At 35.2% G+C, this 23,026-nt stretch overlaps 1 protein-coding gene across 7 annotated transcripts in view; it reads left to right on the forward strand.

Moving 5' to 3' along the window:
• The window catches only part of LOC128555180 (caspase recruitment domain-containing protein 11-like), a 77,975-nt gene that overhangs the window by 20,080 nt on the left and 34,869 nt on the right, over positions 1-23,026 (forward strand). Inside the window, exons 11-15 of one of the 7 annotated variants that reach the window (XM_053536771.1) lie at positions 947-976; positions 6,451-6,480; positions 9,334-9,381; positions 18,116-18,209; positions 22,964-22,984. In XM_053536771.1, coding sequence (XP_053392746.1) covers positions 947-976; positions 6,451-6,480; positions 9,334-9,381; positions 18,116-18,209; positions 22,964-22,984 — 223 coding nt within the window. The remainder of the gene's footprint in view (positions 1-946; positions 977-6,450; positions 6,481-9,333; positions 9,382-18,115; positions 18,210-22,963; positions 22,985-23,026) is intronic. The other 6 variants (XM_053536772.1, XM_053536773.1, XM_053536774.1 and 3 more) reach the window with 6 other exon arrangements.

Raw genomic sequence — 23,026 nt, forward strand, 5'->3', positions numbered from 1 at the left:
TTTACACTGGATTCTCATAAAATTTAGTCAGAATGATTGCCTTGACGAAATCTAGGTCGAGTTAGAATATGGATCATCTGTGGTCAAACACTAGGTCAAATCAAAGAAAAACCTTTGTATATGCAATAGAGACTGTATTTTTCAATTGATCTTCATGAAATTTGGTCAGAATGCTAGCCTTGGTGAAATAAAGGTCGAGTTTGAATATGGGTCATCTGGGGTCAAAAACTTGGTCGCTAGGATATATCAAAGAAAAACGTTTTGTATGCGATAGAGGCTGTATTTTTCAATCGAGGTTGATAAAATTTAGTCAGGATGATTGCCTTGATCAAATCTAGGTCAAATTCGAATGTAGGTCATCTTAGCTCAAAAACTAGGTCACTAGGTCAAATTGAAGAAAATGCTTGTTTACACTTAAGAGACCATATTTTTGATCCAATCTTAATGAAAATTGGTCAGAATATTTGTTTCCATGAAATCACTATGTCAAACATGTTTACACTGTTATGGTATGTCTATCAGGTGAGCGACCTAGGGCCATCTTGGCCCTCTTGTTAAATCATTACGCAGAGATGGTTCTTATGTAACCCAGTACCAAGATTGTTCAAATTATTCCGATTTGTCGAAAAACATGGCCGCAAGGGGGTGTGAGCATGGTCACTTTTCATCTTTTGACACATGAAAATATTCTTTGCACCATTTGTCTTCTTCTTAAATCTGATCAGAGTACTTCCTGTACTATAAATCTTCACATTTAAAACTTTAGATTTAGGTATTACAAGTATATTTTCAAGGTGCAGCCAAACTTTGTTGTTAAGTCATATTGTAACAAATGTTGACACTGCAGATGTTTATTAAAACAGTGAATAAAATCATACATGTTCCAGTACAAGCGTGAAATTTCAATCTGGTTGTTGTGATGCAATATTAAAAATTTTAATTACAGAGTAGTGGTTCAGACGCAGAACAGTCAGAGGTAAGATATTTCCTAGTTGCTGGTAGTTCTAGACTTTCCTACTCCAGTAGACTAGACTCTGGTAACGGTGAAGCTAGGAGAGCAATGCAGCCAGATAGAAACAAGCAGAAATTGTTTGCTTAAATGCTCTGAACATTATTTGGCATGTAATATTCCCATTTACAAGGTTCACTTACGACTAATACAGCCTACACAAATTGGAAAAATTTCAAATTCATTAAAACAGTAAAACTATCCATTGTTTGGTATCAAAATGTTTTAATGTTTTTTTTTGCTAGACAAAATTACAGAATTATTCTTATTACTAAAAATATGTCACTGAATGTTGCTGAAATCACAGGTTTTTGAGAAAATATTATATACAGTTTTTACCATATTTCATTTATTTTTTCATATGATGTTTTAGTAGCAAGCACTGTCAAAAAGGACACAAAAATATTTTGACTGTAGGTCCAGCTACTGTTCCAGAAGTCATGGTTATGTTTTGGTTGTGGTTGACTGCTGTGCCCATACAGAAAATATTTCAGATTTATTTGAAAAATTGGTCAAAAGTTTTCACATATCCATAATTATATCTCCCACTACACAGTTGATTTACTCCAGTCTGTGTATGTATGTATGTGTGTGTCTGTCTGTCTGTCTGTCACAAATCTTGTCCGCACTCTAAGTCGAACATTTCTTATCCTATCTTCACCAAACTTGAACAACATGTGTTTGACCATAGGACCTCGGCCAAGTTCGATAACTAGCCCAATCGGCCCAGGCATTTCGGAATTATGGCCCTTGAATTACCGAAAATCGGCCTTTTTTATTCTTGTCTGTGCTCTAAGTCGAATATTTCTCATCTGACCTTCACCAAACTTGAACAAAATGTGTTTGACAATAAGTCCTCAGCCAGGTTTGATAACTAGCCAAATTGGTTTAGGCACTTTGGAATTATGGCCTTGAATTACCGAAAATTGGCCTTTTTGCTCTTGACCACGCTCTATTCGTGTCTATAAGGTCTTTTTTAGCTCATCTGATTTTTTGAAAAAAAAATGATGAGTTATTGTCATCACTTGAGCGGTTGTCGGCGTCGGTGTCGGCGTCGGCGTCGGCGTCTGCGTCGACGTTGCCTGGTTAAGTTTTATGTTTAGGTCAGCTTTTCTCCTAAACTATCAAAGCTATTGCTTTGAAACTTGGAATACTTGTTCACCATCATAAGCTGACCCTGTATAGCAAGAAACATAACTCCATCTTGCTTTTTGCAAGATTTATGGCCCCTTTTGTACTTAGAAAATATCAGATTTCTTGGTTAAGTTTTATGTTTAGGTCAACTTTTCTCCTAAACTATCAAAGCTATTGCTTTGAAACTTGGAATACTTGTTCACCATCATAAGCAGACCCTGTACATCAAGAAACATAACTCCATCTTGCTTTTTGCAAGATTTATTGCCCCTTTTGGACTTAGAAAATCAGTTTTCTTGGTTAAGTTTTATGTTTAGGTCAGCTTTTATCCTAAACTATCAAAGCTATTGCTTTAAAACTTGCAACACTTGTTCACCATCATAAGTTGACCCTGTATAGCAAGAAACATAACTCTGTCCTGCTTTTTGCAAGATTTATGGCCCCTTTTGGACTTAGAAAATATCAGATTTCTTGGTTAAGTTTTATGTTTAGGTCAACTTTTTCTCTTAAACTATCAAAGCTATTGCTTTGAAACTTGCAACACTTGTTCACCATCATAAGCTGACCCTGTACAGCAAGCAACATAACTCCATCCTGCTTTTTGCAATAATTATTGCCCCTTTTGGACTTAGAAAATCATTTTCTTGGTTGAGTATTATGTTTAAGTCAACTTTTCTCATAAACTATCAAAGCTATTGCTTTAAAACTTGCAACAGTTTTTCACCATCATAAGTGGACACTGTACATCAAGAAACATAACTCTATCCTGCTTTTTGCAAGAATGATGGCCCTTTTTAGACTTAGAAAATCATGGGTAGGACAATATTTCTATTACACAAAAAAAATCAGATGAGCGTCAGCACCCGCAAGGCGGTGCTCTTGTTTATTCTTGTCTGTGCTCTAAGTCGAATATTTCTCATCTGACCTTCACCAAACTTGAACAAAATGTGTTTGACAATAAGTCCTCAGCCAAGTTCGATAACTAGCCAAATCGGCTTGGGCACTTCAGAATTATGGCCCTTGAATTACCCAAAATCAGCCTTTTTACTCTTAAAAGATATATTTGTAGTGAGTAAACAGTATATAAAGACTGACTTACTATTTAGATGATTAGGCAGTTGTGGGAGACATGCGCTTTTCTCAAAAGCAGCTCTAGTGTTAAAAATGTTTTCATTCACAGATATTTTCACGTTTACATCAGATATTTTCTGCAGTAATAAATAAAAGGCAAACCATGGCATACAGTTTGACTGAACAGTGGTTCTTCATGAAAGAAAACTTTCTGTAATATCTGTAAATCTTCTGACATCCTGTTCCATATCTGTAAGCCCCAACACACAAATATCTGTAAACCTTCTGACATCCATATCTGTAAGCCCCACCACACAAATATCTGTAGACCTTCTGACATCCATATCTGTAAGCCCCACCACACAAATATCTGTAGACCTTCTGACATCCATATCTGTAAGCCCCACCACACAAATATCTGTAGACCTTCTGACATCCATATCTGTAAGCCCCACCACACAAATATCTGTAGACCTTCTGACATCCATATCTGTAAGTCCTACCACACAAATATCTGTAGACCTTCTGACATCCATATCTGTAAGCCCCACCACACAAATATCTGTAGACCTTCTGACATCCATATCTGTAAGCCCCAACACACAAATATCTGTAGACCTTCTGACATCCATATCTGTAAGCCCCACCACACAAATATCTGTAAACCTTCTGACATCCATATCTGTAAGTCCCACCACACAAATATCTGTAGACCTTCTGACTTCCATATCTGTAAGCCCCACCACACAAATATCTGTAGACCTTCTGACTCCGTGGCTGAGTGGTTAAGCTCAGTGACTTCAAATCACTTGCCCCTCATGGATGTTGGTTTGAGCCTCATTCGGGGAGTTGAATTCTTCATGTGAGGAAGCCATCCAGCTGGCTTATAGAAGGATGGTGGTTCTACCCAGGTGCTCGCTCATGATGAAACAATGCATGGACAGGCACCTTGGGTCTTCCTCCACCATTAAAGCTGGGAAGTCACCATATGACCTATCACGTGTTGGTGCGACGTTAAATCCAGAAAAAAAAAAAAAAAAAAAATAAAAAAAAAAAAAAAAAAAAAAAGCTTCTGACATCCATATCTGTAAGTCCCACCACACAAATATCTGTAGACCTTCTGACATCCATATCTGTAAGCCCCAACACATAAATATGTGTAAACCTTCTGACATCCATATCTGTAAGTCCCACCACACAAATATCTGTAGACCTTTTGACATCCATATCTGTTAGTCCCACCACACAAATATCTGTAGACCTTCTGACATCCATATTCTGTAAGTCCCACCACACAAATATCTGTAGACCTTCTGACATCCATATTCTGTAAGTCCCACCACACAAATATCTGTAGACCTTCTGACATCCATATTCTGTAAGTCCCACCACACAAATATCTGTAGACCTTCTGACATCCATATTCTGTAAGTCCCACCACACAAATATCTGTAGACCTTCTGACATCCATATTCTGTAAGTCCCACCACACAAATATCTGTAGACCTTCTGACATCCATATTCTGTAAGTCCCACCACACAAATATCTGTAGACCTTCTGACATCCATATTCTGTAAGTCCCACCACACAAATATCTGTAAACCTTCTGACATCCATATCTGTAAGTCCCACCACACAAATATCTGTAAAGCTTCTGACATCCATATTCTGTAAGTCCCACCACACAAATACCTGTAGACCTTCTGACATCCATATTCTGTAAGTCCCACCACACAAATACCTGTAGACCTTCTGACATCCATATTCTGTAAGTCCCACCACACAAATACCTGTAGACCTTCTGACATCCATATCTGTAAGTCCCACCACACAAATACCTGTAGACCTTCTGACATCCATATTCTGTAAGTCCCACCACACAAATATCTGTAAACCTTATGACATCCATATTCTGTAAGTCCCAACACACAAATATCTGTAGACCTTCTGACATCTATATTCTGTAAGTCCCACCACACAAATATCTGTAGACCTTCTGACATCCATATTCTGTAAGTCCCACCACACAAATATCTGTAGACCTTCTGACATCCATATTCTGTAAGTCCCACCACACAAATATCTGTAGACCTTCTGACATCCATATCTGTAAGTCCCACCACACAAATATCTGTAAACCTTCTGACATCCATATTCTGTAAGTCCCACCACACAAATATCTGTAGACCTTCTGACATCCATATTCTGTAAGTCCCACCACACAAATATCTGTAGACCTTCTGACATCCATATTCTGTAAGTCCCACCACACAAATATCTGTAGACCTTCTGACATCCATATTCTGTAAGTCCCACCACACAAATATCTGTAGACCTTCTGACATCCATATTCTGTAAGTCCCACCACACAAATATCTGTAGACCTTCTGACATCCATATTCTGTAAGTCCCACCACACAAATATCTGTAGACCTTCTGACATCCATATTCTGTAAGTCCCACCACACAAATATCTGTAGACCTTCTGACATCCATATTCTGTAAGTCCCACCACACAAATATCTGTAGACCTTTTCAAATCAATGTGTGTACTAAGCTCTTCCCTTATAAGTGGCTGCAAGCCATTTCAATACAAGAATCTGCAACACCTTTCCCATCATTTATCTTAAAGTCCATTTCACACTGTTATCTGTATGCTATTTCAACTTAAGTTCACATGTATTTACCCTATGATTTCCATACACTTATCAGGTTAGAAATCTCAAATACATGTAAACCCTTTTCATATGAATATCAGATCCTGAACAAATTTTTGAAAAAACATTTTTTAATAAACAGATGTCTTTAAAGGCTCTGGCCTTCAGATCGTATGACAGCAAAAAAAATAGTAAATTTTAAGGTATCAGGAAATTAAGGCTATACTTCTTAAGAAAGATTTGAAACTTAATTACTGATAGACTATATATTGTGGATACAGATGAGAACTACTTTTACACTAAAAATTGAAAAGCGTTTGTAATGCTTTACTCAAGATAAACTGCCTTCATTATAACAGTCGTTAAATACATATCCTCCATGGTTTATTGGTAAAGACAGCAGGTCTGTTTTGCCCAGGTTTGATTTCCAACTTTGGCAATTTTAGAAACAAAAACTCATATTTCAATGTACATAATATGACCAAACTTCAGCTTTAAAGAAAAGTCATTTTTAGCCAAAATCTGGAGGTCAGTGGAGGTCTGTACCTTTAAATATCGCTGAAACATTTTGTTTGTAGGATAGTCCTAGGATGCATAGAACAATGCAAGTGAGTATATGTAATCATGAAAAGTTCTGTTATAATCATTGACTAATGTGGTTCTTGCACAAATAAAGGTTTTGTTATTTGCAGTTCTCTTGCTTGCATGTAAACCTAACTTTGCATGAATATGAAATATTGTAACTGAATGCACATTGTAATCATGTGAGTGTATAATGTGGATTGTGTTTAGCCATATCCAGTGTGTTCTGAGTGTTAAAGGATGATCTTTACTTCCTGTGTCATTCACATTCTTCTGCACACTTATTATGCCCCACTTTGAAGAAGGAGGGTTATATTGTTTTGCGGATGTCGATCGGTCGGTCAGTTGGTCATTATGTAGACCAATCCATTTCTGGATGATTACTCAAGAACGCTTGGGCCTAGGATCATGAAAATTGATAGGCAGGTTGGTCATGACCAACAGATGACCCCTATTGATTTTGAGTTTAGAAGGTCAAAGGTCAAGGTCACAGTGATCTGGAACAGTTAAACAGGTTCCGGTTGATAACTAAAGAATGCTTTGGCATAGGGTCATGAAAGTTGATAGGGAGGTTGGTCATGACCAGCAGATGACCCCTACCACTTTTGAGATCAGCAGATGCAAGGTCAAGGTCACAGTGACCTGGAACAGTTAAACGGTTTCAGGATGATTACTCAAGCATGCTTAGGCATAGGATCATGAAAGTTGATAGGGAAGTTGCTCTTGAGCAGCAGATGACCCCTATTGATTTTTAGGTTAGTAGGTCAAAGGTCAAGAACAGTTAAATTGTTTCCAGATGATAACTCAAGAAAGCTTTGGCCTAGGATCATGAAATTTAATAGGGAGGTCAGTCATGACCAGCAGATGACCCTTTTGAGGTCAGTAGGCCAAAGGTCAAGGTCGCAATGATCTGGAACAGTTAAACTGTTTCCTGATGATAACTTGAGAACGCTTGGGCCTAGGATCATTAAACTTAGGTTTAATTACTTCAGTCTGTGTTTATTTGCTGAAAAATGTGGATGCCTGAGACAGGGCTATATTTCTCCATATGACAGTATTGAGAACTTAAAGAAACTGCAGGCTCAGTTTGAAAACAGTTCCTTAGCAATGTTACTTGGATGACCCTGTACTAAATTCCTACAAATCATTATGTTTTGTAACAGAACATGGCCGTCAGGGGTTGGTGCTAGTTTTCTCTATTTGGCTATTTTGGAATCTTTTCAAATTTTCTCTGCTGACACCACAGGTTTGATTTCAGAATAAGTTCATAGTACTGTAACTTGTTTAAAAATTATTCAATCCAGCTGTGACCCTGGGGTCGGCATCACACCTTGGTTACACTTTTGCATGCAAGTACATATGGCTATCATATAAAAGCATATAGCTTTGAAACTTATTTTTTCTTGTTCTAGGTCAATTACCGACCTCATTAGTCAAGTACCATAATTCTGACATGTATTTTGGCCAAATTATGCCTTATTTTGGAGTAAGAAAATCCTAGTTAAAGTTTTGCATGCAAGTACATATAGCTATTACTTTAAGACATATAGCTTTGAAATTTATTTTTTCTTTTTCTAGGTGAATTTCCAACCACATTGGGCCAAGTCTCATAACTCTGACATGCATTTTGGTCAAATTATGCCCCCTATTGGACTTAGAAAATGCTGGGATAAGTTTTGTTTGCAAATTACTACCTACAAAACCAATGCAGGTACTGGATTGAAACTCTATAGATATTTTAACATTTAGGGTGATATTCCTGCTTCCTGGCCAACAATTTGAATAGTCGAGCATTGGCTGTCTTACAGACAGCTCTTGTTATTTATGTTCCCTTTGTGAAACAAAGAACATAAGCACTGTAAAGTGTTTGAGTGACCCTATTTTAAGAACAGTTCAAACCAATTATACCATACCTCTAACAATTTGCTGATACCCATTTTCAGCATAATTGCCAACTTAGGCAGTCATGCTAAAGTGCCTTGCCCAAGGACACATGCAATGGGAGTAGGAATCGGACCCAGGGCTTTCATCTCTGTAATAAAAAGTCTTGGCCCTCTTGACCAGAGCATTCACTCTATGTATGTTAACCATGCAGAATTCTTGTATACTCTGTGACTGTTAATTGTGCAGAATTCTGTTTAATAGTCGTGTTCAAGATCATGCAGAATTTGCTATACACTGTGTGTGTTAGCCATGTAGAATTTTGCTATACAATATGTATGTTAATAATGCAGACTTCTGCTATACTATATGTATGCTAATCATGCTAAGTTTGCTATACAATATATGATAATCATGCAGAAATCGCTGCACTATATATATGTTAAATATGCAAAATTCTAATATACAATATGTATGTTAATCATACAGAATCTTCTATGCTATATGTATGTTAATCATACAGAATCTTCTATGCTATATGTATGTTAATCATACAGAATTCTGATATGCTATATGTATGTTAATCATACAGAATTCTGATATGCTATATGTATGTTAATCATACAGAATCTTCTATGCTATATGTATGTTAATCATACTGAATTCTGATATGCTATATGTATGTTAATCATACAGAATCTTCTATGCTATATGTATGTTAATCATACAGAATCTTCTATGCTATATGTATGTTAGTCATACAGAATCTTCTATGCTATATGTATGTTAATAATACAGTATTCTGATATGCTATATGTATGTTAATCATACAGAATTCTGATATGCTATATGTATGTTAATCATACAGAATTCTGATATGCTATATTTATGTTAATCATACAGAATTTTGATATGCTATATTTATGTTAATTATCCAGAATTCTACTATATATGTATTATCATGTCATTCATGCACTGATTTTGTACTTGCTTTCAAGGATTTGCTTGATTTTGATATTGGACTTCAGTGTCAGTATTTACGTCAGGTAAATTTTCTTTGCTTCTGCCTTTAGTTGTAGCCTTCTCTCTGCCATAGCTTCTTTATAAGTTTGAAGATAAATCAAGTTTATTTTGAAAGCCTACCTTACCAAGTTGCCTTCATTAAACCTTTGGTTTGGGGTTGTGAAAGAAGAAGCAGTTTCTGTTATATATGATCCTATAACTTCAGGAAAGGTTGCTGGACACCCATGTACTCTTTGTTTTATTTTGCCAAGTTTGATAGTATGTAGAGTAGTCAAGTATCACTCCATCTTCAGCTCACCTGAGCTATATATTAACAGACGAGCTAAATATTTACAGATGAGCTATATATTAACAGGTGAGCTATATATTAACGGGTGTATGTTAATAGGTTAGCTGTATGTGATCAAGTATCACCACCTCTTCAGCTCATCGGAACTTGAGGTTCACAGGTGAACTGTATGTAATCAAATATCACTCAGTTTTTAGCTCACCTTAGCTAAATGTTCACAGATGAGCTATATGTAATTAGATACCACCTAATCTTCAGCTCACCTGAGTCAGAGGTTAACATGTGAGCTATGATAATGGATAGATCCGATTTTTCTGATAAGGAACGCCCCCCCCCCCGGATATTGTTGCTATGTCTCACAAGCTTTCTCCAAAATTGCGGATATACATTATATCGCTATGACGGATTCTCTTTTATAAAGTATCTAATTCTACTCAGTACTGTAAAAAGATCAAAAACCTGTCGGATCACGCGCTAAATGAATCATTTGATAATTATACTTAAGGTTATATAACTCCACGATGAATAGTGATGAAATGTAGACGTTAAATGTCGGTGCTAATAAATATGAAAGTCATAGAATTTGATAAATTTGTTTATTTTGTAACTGCACAAAATGTTCACAGACTATTGGTATAAAGGCCCTAACCAAAGAAAAGGGCCTGCCGTGTTCTCTTGCTGCGTATATGTGGCGTACTTGTCGCATACATGATGTGTACTATATTCTTGGACTTGAAATAGTATGCAGGATATACACCGCATATACACCAGTAGTTCATTTGTAGTACACTTTTGACATGCAAATGAGCTCTGCTGTGTACTACCTTGCTGTGTACATGCCGCGAATATACAGTACGCGGGAAGTACACCAGAGAAATAGTACACAGCATGTATACGGCACATACACTTTCAACATGCAAATTGGCTCTCTGGTGTACATGCTGTGAACAAGGTGCAATGTATTCTTTTCTGGTATTTTTGCATCGATATATTCTTTACACATTCAGTCAGTATAACTTTATGCAAAGACATTTAGGCAATGGAATGCAATGTATTTTAAGTAAAGGAGTGAACTTAAGTTTTTAAGCCAAATCAAAATGTAAAAGAAAAAAATGTTTATTGATTACTATACATTTTTGTAATTGAAAGAGAAGTTGAATTACTAATTAATATAGAATAAGTTTTGCTGTGGCAAGTTTGTTATATTTAAAATTATAACCTAAATGATAATACATAATATTTCCTTTATATATACTGGTATGTAAGTTGTCTTGATCAAGTTGCTAAGTTATGAAAAGAACAATTATAATTCAAATACAAAAGTCAAACACAGCTAAGTATGAAGTAAATAATTATACTACATGAATATTTTAACTTCAGTTAAAATACAAAAAGCAAATTCAACTTACGAAACTTTGATACTGTATGTTAGTCCTTTATTTTAGGATATTTTACTCTGTTAAAGAGTTTGCATGTCATTTTAGCTCCAATTTTCAAATGGACAGGAAGTTATTACTGGGCATGCTCCAAAGAGATTGCATGATGGGTATAATCTATAACCAGAGTTGCTAGAAAAATCTGTTTTCTTGCTGTGTATATGAAGTGTACTTCTGAAAATTTCAATCACTGTGCCACGTACATGTTGTGTACGAATGTCTCCTGCGTACATGCTGTGTACTCTGTGAAATAGTACGCAGCATGTACGCAGCATGCGGTGTATGTAAAACGTACTTCTCTGGTGTACTACTGTGTTCGCGGCATGTACGCAGCAAGTACACATTATGTACGCTGCAGGTGCTTGCTTCTGTAAGGGGGATGATACATATAATAAAAAGAAATCACGATACAAGGAATATGTCTATAAATAAATTTAAGTTAAATTTGTTTATTTCACCGAATAGCACTTGCGCGTTGTAAATTCTATATGTCCGTGCATTATTATGTTTGCTTTTACACGACCGATATATTATGATTCAAAATTTTATTCATTTCTATATTTGCGAGTAAGTACCAGTATTATATTGAAATGTGAATTAAAATCATTGTATTTTATCTAATATGTTGTATTTTTCTGGAGACGCGACTGATACTGGTAGCTACATGGTTAGGTGTGAAAATTCTGCAATATTTATGTATACCTACTGAAGGAATGTCCCGCGGTTTGAAAAAGTTGAACTTTGGCAGTAGGTACCTAGGTTATCACCCGCTGCGAATGACAAAAGAAAAACAGATCGATTGTCACTTCGTTATTAATCACAAGTAGAGAGTGCCTGGTATAAGTTGTAATTGATAATACATGTTTTTATTGAAAAGAAAGAGTAATAAATCTGCAGGTGTTAACGTTTTTCAATATGCGACACATTTATTAATGTCATTAATTAGCTCGACTATTCGAAGAATAGTGGAGCTATCCTACTCGCCTCGGCGTCAGCGTGAGCGTCACACAAATGTGAAAGTTTGCGTACCACCCTAAATATTTTCAAAGTCCATTGAGATATTGCTTTGATATTTTGCATACTTGTTTACCATCATGTCCCCAGTCTGTAAAAGGAGGAGGCAACTCTTATCAAGCATTTTGACTGAATTATGGCCCCTTTTCAACTTAGAATAAATGTTAAAGTTTGCGTACCACCCCAAATATTTTCAAAGTCCATTGAGATATTGCTTTGATATTTTGCATACTTGTTAACCATCATGACCCCAGTCTGTAAAAAGGAGGAGGCAACTCTACCAAGCATTTTAACTGAATTATGGCCCCTTTTCGACTTAGAATAAACGTTAAAGTTTGTGTACCATCCCAAATATTTTCAGTCCATTGAGATGTTGCTTTGATATTTTGCATACTTGTTTACCATCATGACCCCAGTCTGTAAAAAGGAGGAGGCAACTCTATCAAGCATTTTTACTGAATTATGGCCCCTTTTTGACTTAGAATATGCTTATTGTAATGTTATAGTTTTACTCATAGCTTATATTATACTATCAAGCACTGAGAATAGTTGAGCGCGCTGTCCACTGACAGCTCTTGTTAAATTATCTTATTATTTGATCAGTCAATGCTACAAATTGACGTAATTCTTACAAGATGTACACAATGATGTTTATAGACATCTAAGTGGTTATTAGATATAGAAGCCATACGATCATTAACGCATGTTAATTCTATATTCATTTGAGATTTGTATTTTGAAAGCAACAAAGTTAAGAAATATATGTCTATACATGGTTACAGAATTTTCTGCTAATTGCGATACTAAAACACTCATGCACTCGCACTCACAGACATTATTCTGAAAAAAAATGTATAACAAGTTGGAAAAAAGATGCAGAAAACCCCTCTTTTGAATGTATGCTGATTCCCATGAAAAAATAAATATTTATATCTATATGAATAGTTAATTTACGTATCAGAACCAGAACAGCAACTTATGTTAATTAGGAGTTATTGTTCTATGGCTCCTCTTGTTACTGGCTACAATTGTTGTTTTGTTTTTTTCAAGAGTGGTAATGCAACCAACATCATTTTCATAACAATCTCTCTTCACTTCAGTTGGTTCACACACCATCTCATTACATTGAGCTAAAAATGATATTCGCGAGTGGACGCATTGGTCGAGAGGGCTAAGACGCTTTCCTACGGAGGTGAAGGCCCCTGGTTCGAATCCTGGCTACTCCCATTGCGGTATGTCCTTGGGCAAGGCACTTTATCACGATTGCCTCAGTCGACCCAGCTGTAAATGGGTACCAGCAAATTGCTGGGGGTGAGGTATAATTGGTTTTAACTGTTCTTAATATAGGGTCGCAGAAAAGCTCTATAGAGCTTATGTTAATTGTTTCACCAAGCGACGGTAAATAAAACTTACCTTTACTTTTACCTTAAGCTCACTTTGGGATCGTGATAGAGATTGTAATAGCTTATATTTACTTCTGATAGGCTGAGGTTTACTCAGAAAGTTGAAAAAGCTGGGAAAAAATTGCTAAGGGTTATAGGTACATGAAAAATACTTTTTTTACGTAACCGTTATTCATCACAACTTGTGCCACGTGACCTCCATTGATAAAATGTAAACAAAGCAGACGAAGGTAACTTGGACTTTTAAAAAAACATTTTAGGGTATAAACATGTATCTTTTAAGTGGCTATATTTAGGGATTAGCGTAAAAGGTAAAATTTTCATGACAGATTAACATTTAATGCACTTGCCTTCTTAAAACGCATTTTTTTTTATAATTAGAAAGATCGTCATGGTCGAGTAACATTCGTAGTAAATGCAGACGTAATTTCCGGTGCGTGAATGCAAATCTCGCGTGACCAGTAAGCAAACAAAACTGGCTGCGAACCAAGGTACTCCGCGATTTTAAGGACTCCTACGATATAATATTATGCTTTATTTGTCTTAGAGAATTGCGTTTTTCTCAAGTGCAGCATCAAATGAAAATCCTGTGACACCAGTTTGAAAACCAATTCAAAAATAGCTGTAATTTCTTGAAATGATACACTTGATAAATAAGCATTCTACATTGGTTTTTAGCTCGACTATTCATAGAATAGTAGAGCTATTGGACTCGCCCATGCGTCGGCGTCCCGTCGGGTCGCGCGTCCGCATTTGGTTAAGTTTTTGTATGTAAGCTGGTATCTCACAACCACTTGTGGAATGGATGAAACTCCACACACTTATTCACTGTGATAAACCATGACCTACTTGCACAGGTCCATAACTCTAATTATGCTTTTTTACAAAATTATGCCCCTTTTTCGACTTAGAAATTTTTGGTTAAGTGTTTGTATGTAAGCTGGTATCTCAGTAACCACTTGTGGGAATGGATTGAAACTTCAAAACTTATTTACTGATAACTGACTTACATTGCACAGGTTCCATAATCTTATTTTGCTTTTTACAAAATTATGCCCCATTTTTCGACTTAGAATTTCTGGTTAAGGTTTTGGAATGGATTGAAACTTCACATACTTGTTCACTGTCATGATCTGACATGCACAAAGCAGTCCAGCTTTTTTGCTTTTTTTCAAAATTATGCCCTTTTTCAACATAGAAATTTTTGGTTAAGTTTTGTATGTAAGCTGGTACTCAGTATCCCTAATAGGAAAGGGTTGAAATTGCACACACTTTGTTCACTGTCATGATATGACATGCAATGCAAGGTCAATAACTCAACTTGCATTTTACAAAATTATGCCCTTTTTCGACTTAGGAGTTTTTGGTTAAATTCCTATTATGTAAGCTAGTATCTTAGTACCCACTAATGGAATGGATTGAAAATTCACACACTTGTCCACTGTCCTGACTGATAAGCACTATGCAGGTTCCATAACCTATTTTGCTTTTTTACTAAATATGTCCTTTTCGACTCGTATTCATTCAATCGACAAGGCTTTTGAATAGTCGAGCGTTGCTGTCCTCCGACAGCTCTTGTTTATTACATGTGGTCACTTCTTTTCTTATTCTATATCATATTTACATTCATATGTAAGTTCATCTTTTTCCCACATTGCCATGAAGAGAACTAAATTTCTTTTTAATTTCGTCTGTATACTTAGTTACTAAGCTGTGAGACACAAAGGCGCCTAGCAAAGTCTACGATGAGATAAGCTTATCTATTCCATATCTGGTTGATTGACAGATCGATCCATCATTGGTTCATGCTTGTCTCCATTTAGATCAGATGACTTTTTTAAACTACTGCACTGATTTATATAAACTTCCTAGTTCCTGGAATGATTTTCTTCAGAATTTATTCTTCTGCATTAATTTTCTCCAGATTTTAAACTCCTGCACTGATTGTCTCTAGAATTTACCGCACTTATTGTCACCAGACATTAAAGTACTGCACTGATTGTCTCCAGATTTTAAACTCCTGCACTGATTTAAGTCTCCAGATTTTAAACTCCTGCACTGGTTGTCTGCAGAATTTAATCTACTGCACTAATTGTCACCAGATTTTAACATACTGCACTAATTGTCACCACTTTTTAAACTACTGCACTAATTGTCTCCAGATTTTAAACTCCTGCACTTATAAAGTCTCCAGATTTTAATGTACTGCACTGATTGTCACCAGACATTAAAGTACTGCACTGAATTTCTCCAGATCTTAAATTCCTGCTGATTGTCTTCAGGTTTTATAAACTGCTGACTTAAGAGTTATAAAATATATTAAAGAGGATGTTTTGAATCATGCAAAGATGTGCACCTGGTGTTCTTTTTGGAATTTTACTGGGACAGAGTTATGGTTCTTGACTGAGTGAAAAATACACATGAAGCTCTTAAAAATTGTGTAGTGTATATCTTTTATTTAGAGTCATGAAATCATGTGCAGTGACAGGAAGCAGGGGAACCTGTGTCCTATGGACACACATTAGTTTTTCAAATAGTTCTGCTTGACTGATTGAAGGGGCAGAGCTAAAAACAAAAATAGGTTTAAACAATTTCTTCTAATTGTTACGTCAGAGGGTAACAATTTCTTGTTACAGGAAATAAAAGTACCAGAAAGACAAACCAGCAACTATTAACAATAACAAAATTTTATTCATGAATTTAAGTTACAATTCAAATACCTTCAAAAATGTTAAAGAGCCATAAAATCCAATCTTAATGTGAAAATAGTACAAATCCTATCCAGGTCAAATTTAAATCCAATCAGAATAAATTCCCTTTTGTTTCACACAGTGCAAAAGTAACTTTAGTATATCCGAAAATTGTAATTCTCTCATCAAAGATAACTTTTTAAATCCACAAATTGTAGCAATCCTTCAAATAATCCTTCAAGATATAAAGTATCCAAACTGGTAATATTTTGTTATTAAGAAATACAAGAAAGTTTCATAGACTTCTATAATCTAAGTTCTAATCTTCCAGAACTTTCCAGTAATACTAAGAATAAAAAGAACATTATGGAAAAATCAAGGACAATCTTTTTAGAAATAACTGTTTATAAGTGTTAAGGTAGGATATTCTGGAACATAGTAGAAATTGAAAGAACTTATTTACATGATGTCCCAAAACTATAGCTTCGTCATTATGGTTTGGTACAAATGGTTCCACTTGATTTATTTAAGAGGCTGACAGAATATAATAGATAGAAAAAAAACAACACTTCTCCTTTTGAACTACATGATTGATCATCACCAAACTTGATGTGTAACACCTTTGGTAGATCCTCTCTAAAAATTTTAAGATGGTTTTGCTTGACTAATTTTAGGGACTGCCAGAGGTAAAAATAGAAATCCTTAACCTTCATCCTGCTAAATTCATAAAATGGACTGGTCCTTCATTTAATGTGGACAGCACCAGTTTATATTCAATTAGAGCAGACGCAGTGGTTCAGTCGTAACACTGACTATGAAACCAGGGGTCATGATATCAAGGCCCCACTACATGTACGTAAAATTACTAACATTGGGATGAGAGTCCAGTGTATGGGTGCTTTACACCTGGCATGCTAAAGAACCAAGGAAGCTTCTGGAATTGGAGTGTCTTCTGTATCTTGCACTATTCTCCCACTAAGATTACTAACAGTCTTCTGGAGGAGTCGCCCGTATGGGTTACCAGCGGCAACTACAGATAAACTTGCATACAAACGAAATTATTCAAAGGATGTGTTTGGACTTTAACCTTTAGCATGCTAGATAAATTGTCGTCTGCTGGAAATGTCGTCTGCTAAAATTGTAAAGTTCATTCAGTTTGCTCCAAAATTGGAAGAAATATTGTCAGAGTAGCAAACAGCTTGGAACCTGATCAGACGCCGATTTAATCGGCGTCTGATCTGGTTCCAAGCTGTTTGCAAAGGCTGTTAAATTCGCCTGCAGCAGGCTAAGGGTTAAATGATAAGATCTTTTGTTACACATGATACCAGCTTAGTACTAAGTTTGATATTTTATAATGCTTCAGTGAAACAGATTTATAGAATATTTTAACAATACGGCATTATATAATGATCTTCAAAATGATTTGACAAAGTATAGAATTATAGAAAGATTTGACATTACAGAATTATTGAAGGATTTAACTTTACAGAATGAGTTAATAGTACAGAATTATAGAATCATGTAATAATACATAAATGTTTAAAAAATGCAAAATTATAGAATTATTACATAATACAGAATTCTAGAAAGATTCAACATTACAGGATTATAGGAATTTTGATTATAGAAATATAGAAAAATTGGACATTACAGAATTATAGAATTATTAGGCAATACAGAATCATTGAAAACAGAATTATGGAATGATTTAAAATTGCAGGGCCATTGAACAATAGCAGTACAGAATTATAGAACAAATAAACAATGCAGAACATAACACCATTTACTGGTACAGAATTATAGAATGATTTACAATGTAGAATTCTAAAATGATTTAACAATACAGACTTATAAAATGATTTAAAAATGTGATTTGACAAAGTTGAATTATAGAATGAGTTAAAAAATAGAATTGTACATTGCAGAGAAGGAAGGTTGTGAAGAAGTGTTATAGTGGCGACAAATATGCTCAAAGGTTGGCCATGCAGAGACAGCATGGACCTGGAGCTGATATTCTTGGTAAGTTTAGCATAAAATTTACTTTCATATTTAGGCAAGTAACACATGTATATCTGCATGGATTAAGGTTAATGAGCAGTAATTTCATAGAAACAAGTTTTTAATTTGCTTAAATGGTGAATTTGCAGTATTTCTACAGTCAAATTTTGTAAAACATGGAAACTTTTGTGTAAATATAATGGCACAGTTATTATACCCCAAGAACCAAAGTTTGTGAAATACATTTGAGTCATTATTAGTCCCCTACTGGTTGAAAACCAGTTTCGGGGACTACAGGAATGCACTTTTCCGTCTGCTATTCCGTCCTTCCGTCCATTCGCAATTTAGTGTCCGGTCCATAACTTTGTCATCCATGAAGGGATTTAAATATTACTTTGCACAAATGTTCCCCATGATGAGACGACGTGTCATGCGCAAAACCCGGACCCCTGGCTTAAAGGTCAAGGTCACAATTGGAGGTCAAAGGTCAACAGGGCTTTTTTCCTGTCCGGTCCATAACTCTGCCATCCATGAAGGTTTTTTAATATTACTTGGCACAAATGTACCTCATAATAAGAAGATGTGTCATTTACAATTTTCAGACCTCTAGCTCAAAGGTTAAGGTCACACTTGGCAGTCCAGTGTTAACATGGCATGAACAGGGTCTGTTTCGTTTCTGGTCCATAACTCTGTCATTCATCAAGGGAAAGATGTTCCCCATGATGAGACAAAGTGTCATGCACAAGAACCTGGTCCCAAGGTCGAGGGTTATATTATTAAGGTCACACATAGAAGCCAGAGGTCAGATACAAGAATGACTGTCTGGAACATTTCTTCTTCATGCATTACATGATTTTGGTGTAACTTGGCATAAATGTTCACTACCATGAGACAGATTGTTGTGTGCTAGAACCAGGTCCCTAGGTCTAAGGTCAAGGTCACACTTAGAGGTCAAATGCCAAATTCAAGAATGACTTTTTCCAGAGCATTCTACATGCATGGAGGGATTTTGATGTAACTTGGCACAAATGTTCACCACCATGAGGCTCCCTTGTTGTTAGAATTATGTCCCTTTGTTTTACTATTAATAGCTTATATTGTAACTTATTTATTACAGGCCGTAGGGAAAAATTGAGACCAGTTTTCTATGGTACAACATGCATGTTACATCAAATTTTTATGTGTATTTTGACCTATCTCTGCATGGTAAAGAGTTTTATGTGGAGTTGTATAGATTTTTTTTCTACTATAAATAACTTATATGAAACCTTTTAGATAATTAACCAAAACATGCTATATGAAAACAACTATAGGTTTAAATATATACAAATTTTAATCCAAGTGTTTTGTTATAACATATTGTATATATAGAACAATATTCTTTAAACATTATTGACAGATATCAGTTCATTATGTTATACTGCAGTAGAGAAAATAAGGTGCCTTCCAGTAGGGGACTTTGTATTGCATGGCAATACTTCATTCACTTGTTGGTTGTGGTTTGGCAGGTTGGTCCTACAATCACCATCAAATTCTTCAGTCCAATTAGAAGTTGGTACCCTGTAGACATGCATATGTAGTTGGGAATTTCATGTCAGATTTTATTTTGCATTTGGTCCCTGTTTGGCTTTATATTTTATTCTGGCAAGCATTTTCAGGGGACATTTAACATACAGTGTTGAAATAATTCTTGTTTCCAATTAAACTTTGTACACATGATCTCTATGAAGTGTAGATGTGCATGACATTTATTTTTCTTGGATGGGGGTCCCTAGAAGCCAGTGCACATTAATGGAATGGGCATTATTTGGTAAAAAATCTAATGACAATTTATGTTAATTACAATGAACAGTACTCTTGTTTTGCTGTACATAGGTTTACATTACAGTGAAACTGTTTCTAATCTTTATCAGTATTTGGTTACTAAGTTTGCCTTATACAAAACAGTTTGGCAGCCTGCCTGCTTAGCTCAATAGGGAGAGTGCCGACATTGTGTCAGAAATCATTCATATAAACAGACATTTATTTTGTTTACAGGTTTTGATTATATTTATCAGTTTTATTATTTTTTATATTATTTTGACTTTTATCTGTAAATATCAATCATTTAGAGTTAGAAAACACAGTGTCATTGTTACTTAGGTTTGCAATAAATGTCATTTTACCTATGTTTACAATATATATCATTGTTACTTAGGTTTACAATAAATGCCATTTTTAGCTCACCTGAGCCAAAGGCACTGCTCAATGTCCGGCGTCAGTCGTGCGTTGTCCGTCCGTCAACATTTCCTAAAAAAATCTTCATGAAAACCACTGGGCAGAATTACACCAAACTTTACAGGAATGATCCTTAGGTGGCCCCCTTTCAAAATTGTTAAAAAAATTGAATTCCATGCAGAACTCTGGTTGCCATGGCAACCAAAAGGAAAAACTTTTAAAATCTTCTTGTCCAAAACCACAGGGCCTAGGGCTTTGATATCTGGTGTGTAGCATCATCTAGTGGTCCTCTACCAAGATTGTTCAAATTATCCCCCTAGGGTCAAATATGGCCCCGCCCCGGGGGTCACATGGTTTATATAGACTTATATAGGGAAAACCTTGAAAATTTTCTTGTACATAACCACATTGCCTAGGGCATTGATATTTGGTATGTAGCATCATCTAGTGGTCTTCTACCAAGATTTTTCAAAGTATCCCCCTAGGGTCAAATATGGCCCCGCCATGGGGGTCACATGGTTTATATAGAGTTATATAGGGAAAACTTTGAAAATCTTCTTGTACAAAACCACATGGCCTAGGGCTTTGATATTTGGTATGTAGCATCATCTAGTGGTCCTCTACCAAGATTATTCAAATTATCCCCCTAGGGTTAAATATGGCCCCGCCCCGGGGGTCGCATGTTTTACATAGACTTATATAGGAGAGATCGTGTTTGTATACAAATTCTTTTTTAGAACTGATAAGACAGTGATCGGTGGCAGAGCCGACGTGCCATATTTTTTGTAACAGTGATGTTTTTCTAACGGTCTAAACTTTCTAAAACAAATTACATAATAATTTTTGATCAATGGAAGGTTTAAAAAAGCAATTTATGATTACTTTTAATGTTATTTGAAATAAATGGATTAATTATGAACGCTAACTTACACTGTTTTTCTAAGTGTGAAAATCTTATGCCGCTTTAAAATTATATGTCATTTAAAACGGTTATTGATTGAAAAAAGATATTTGGATACAAAATATGAAGATTGTTAGTTTCAAATCTTTTTGATTTTGAAATCCATAAATGAGCAAAAAGTTTTTAAAATTTAAAAATTCTGATTCAATACGCAAACGGTGTTAAAATCATTTGTTTTGCCAACCACCAGATAAACAGATGTTAACGCGTGACGTCACGGTGATCTCTCCTATAGGGAAAAAGTTTAAAAATCTTCTTGTCTGAAACCACAACTCTTAGACCTTTGATATTGGTTTGTAGCATTGTCTTATGGTCCTCAACCAAAATTGTTCAAATTGTACCCCTGGGGTGAAAAGAGGCCCTGCCCTGGGGGTCCCAAGTTTTATATAGACTTATATAGGAAAAAGCTGTAAAAATCTTCTTGTCAGAAAGCATACAACCTAGGCTTTTGATATTTGGTATGATGCATTGTCTAGTAGTCCTCTACCAAAATTGTTCAAATTATGCCCCTGGGGTTAAAAGAGGCCCCATCCTGGGGTCACTTAGTTATTATGTTAGTTGTATAGGAAAAATACTTAAAAAATCATCTGATCCTATTTCCAAGACTATTAAATTATAATTACCTGATGACCCCAAGTAATATGATGTCACTTGATTGTGACCTTGGCCTACTGACCTGCTTCCTTGTTTTTTAAGATACAGCCTTGTAAAACTGAATTTCACTGACCATGAATGTGACCTACTGACTTTCTTAATATTTTATCATCGGTTTGACATTTGAAACATGTAGCTCATATTACTCAGGTGAGCGATACAGGGTCATCATGACCTTCTTGTTATCTAGGTTCACAATAAATGTCATTGTTACCTAGGTTTACAATAAATATCATTGTTATTTATGTTTACAGTAAATATTATTGTTTTTAGGTTTACAATAAATGTCATTATTACTTTCCAATAATGATGTCACTTTTTGACTTAGACTAATACATGTCCTTGTTACTTAGTCGTTAAAATGAATTCATGACTGTTACTATGATTTCTTAAATTTTATCTAGGTTTACATAAAAGTCACTGTTACCGTAGGTAAAATAATACTCTTGTTATTTAGGTTCACAATAAATGTCATTATTACCTAGATTTACAATAAATATCATTGTTATTTATGTTTACAGTAAATATATTGTTTTTAGGTTTACAATAAATGTCATTATTACTTAGGTTTCAATAAATGTCATTTTTACTTAAGTTTTCAATAAATGTCATTGTTACTTAGGTTTACAATAAAAGTCACTGTTACCTAGGTTTAAAATAAATATCATTGTTATTTAGGTTCACAATAAATGTCATTATTACTTATGGTAGATTTACAATAAATGTCATTTTTACTTAGGTTTTCAATAAATGTCATTGTTACTTAGGTTTACAATAAATGTCATTGTTGTAACTTAGGTTTACAATAAATGTCATTGTTACCTAGGTTTACTATAAATGTCATTATTACTTATGGTAGGTTTACAATAAATGTCATTATTACTTAGGTTTTCAATAAATGTCATTATTACCAAGGTTTACAATAATTGTCATTGTTATTTAGGTTTCCTTTCAAGGATGAAAGGTATTTCATACTCTTTTGTTTGTTAGCAATCTTTCTCACTGA

This window comes from Mercenaria mercenaria, chromosome 2, assembly GCF_021730395.1.
Source record: "Mercenaria mercenaria strain notata chromosome 2, MADL_Memer_1, whole genome shotgun sequence".
NCBI lineage: Eukaryota > Metazoa > Mollusca > Bivalvia > Venerida > Veneridae > Mercenaria > Mercenaria mercenaria.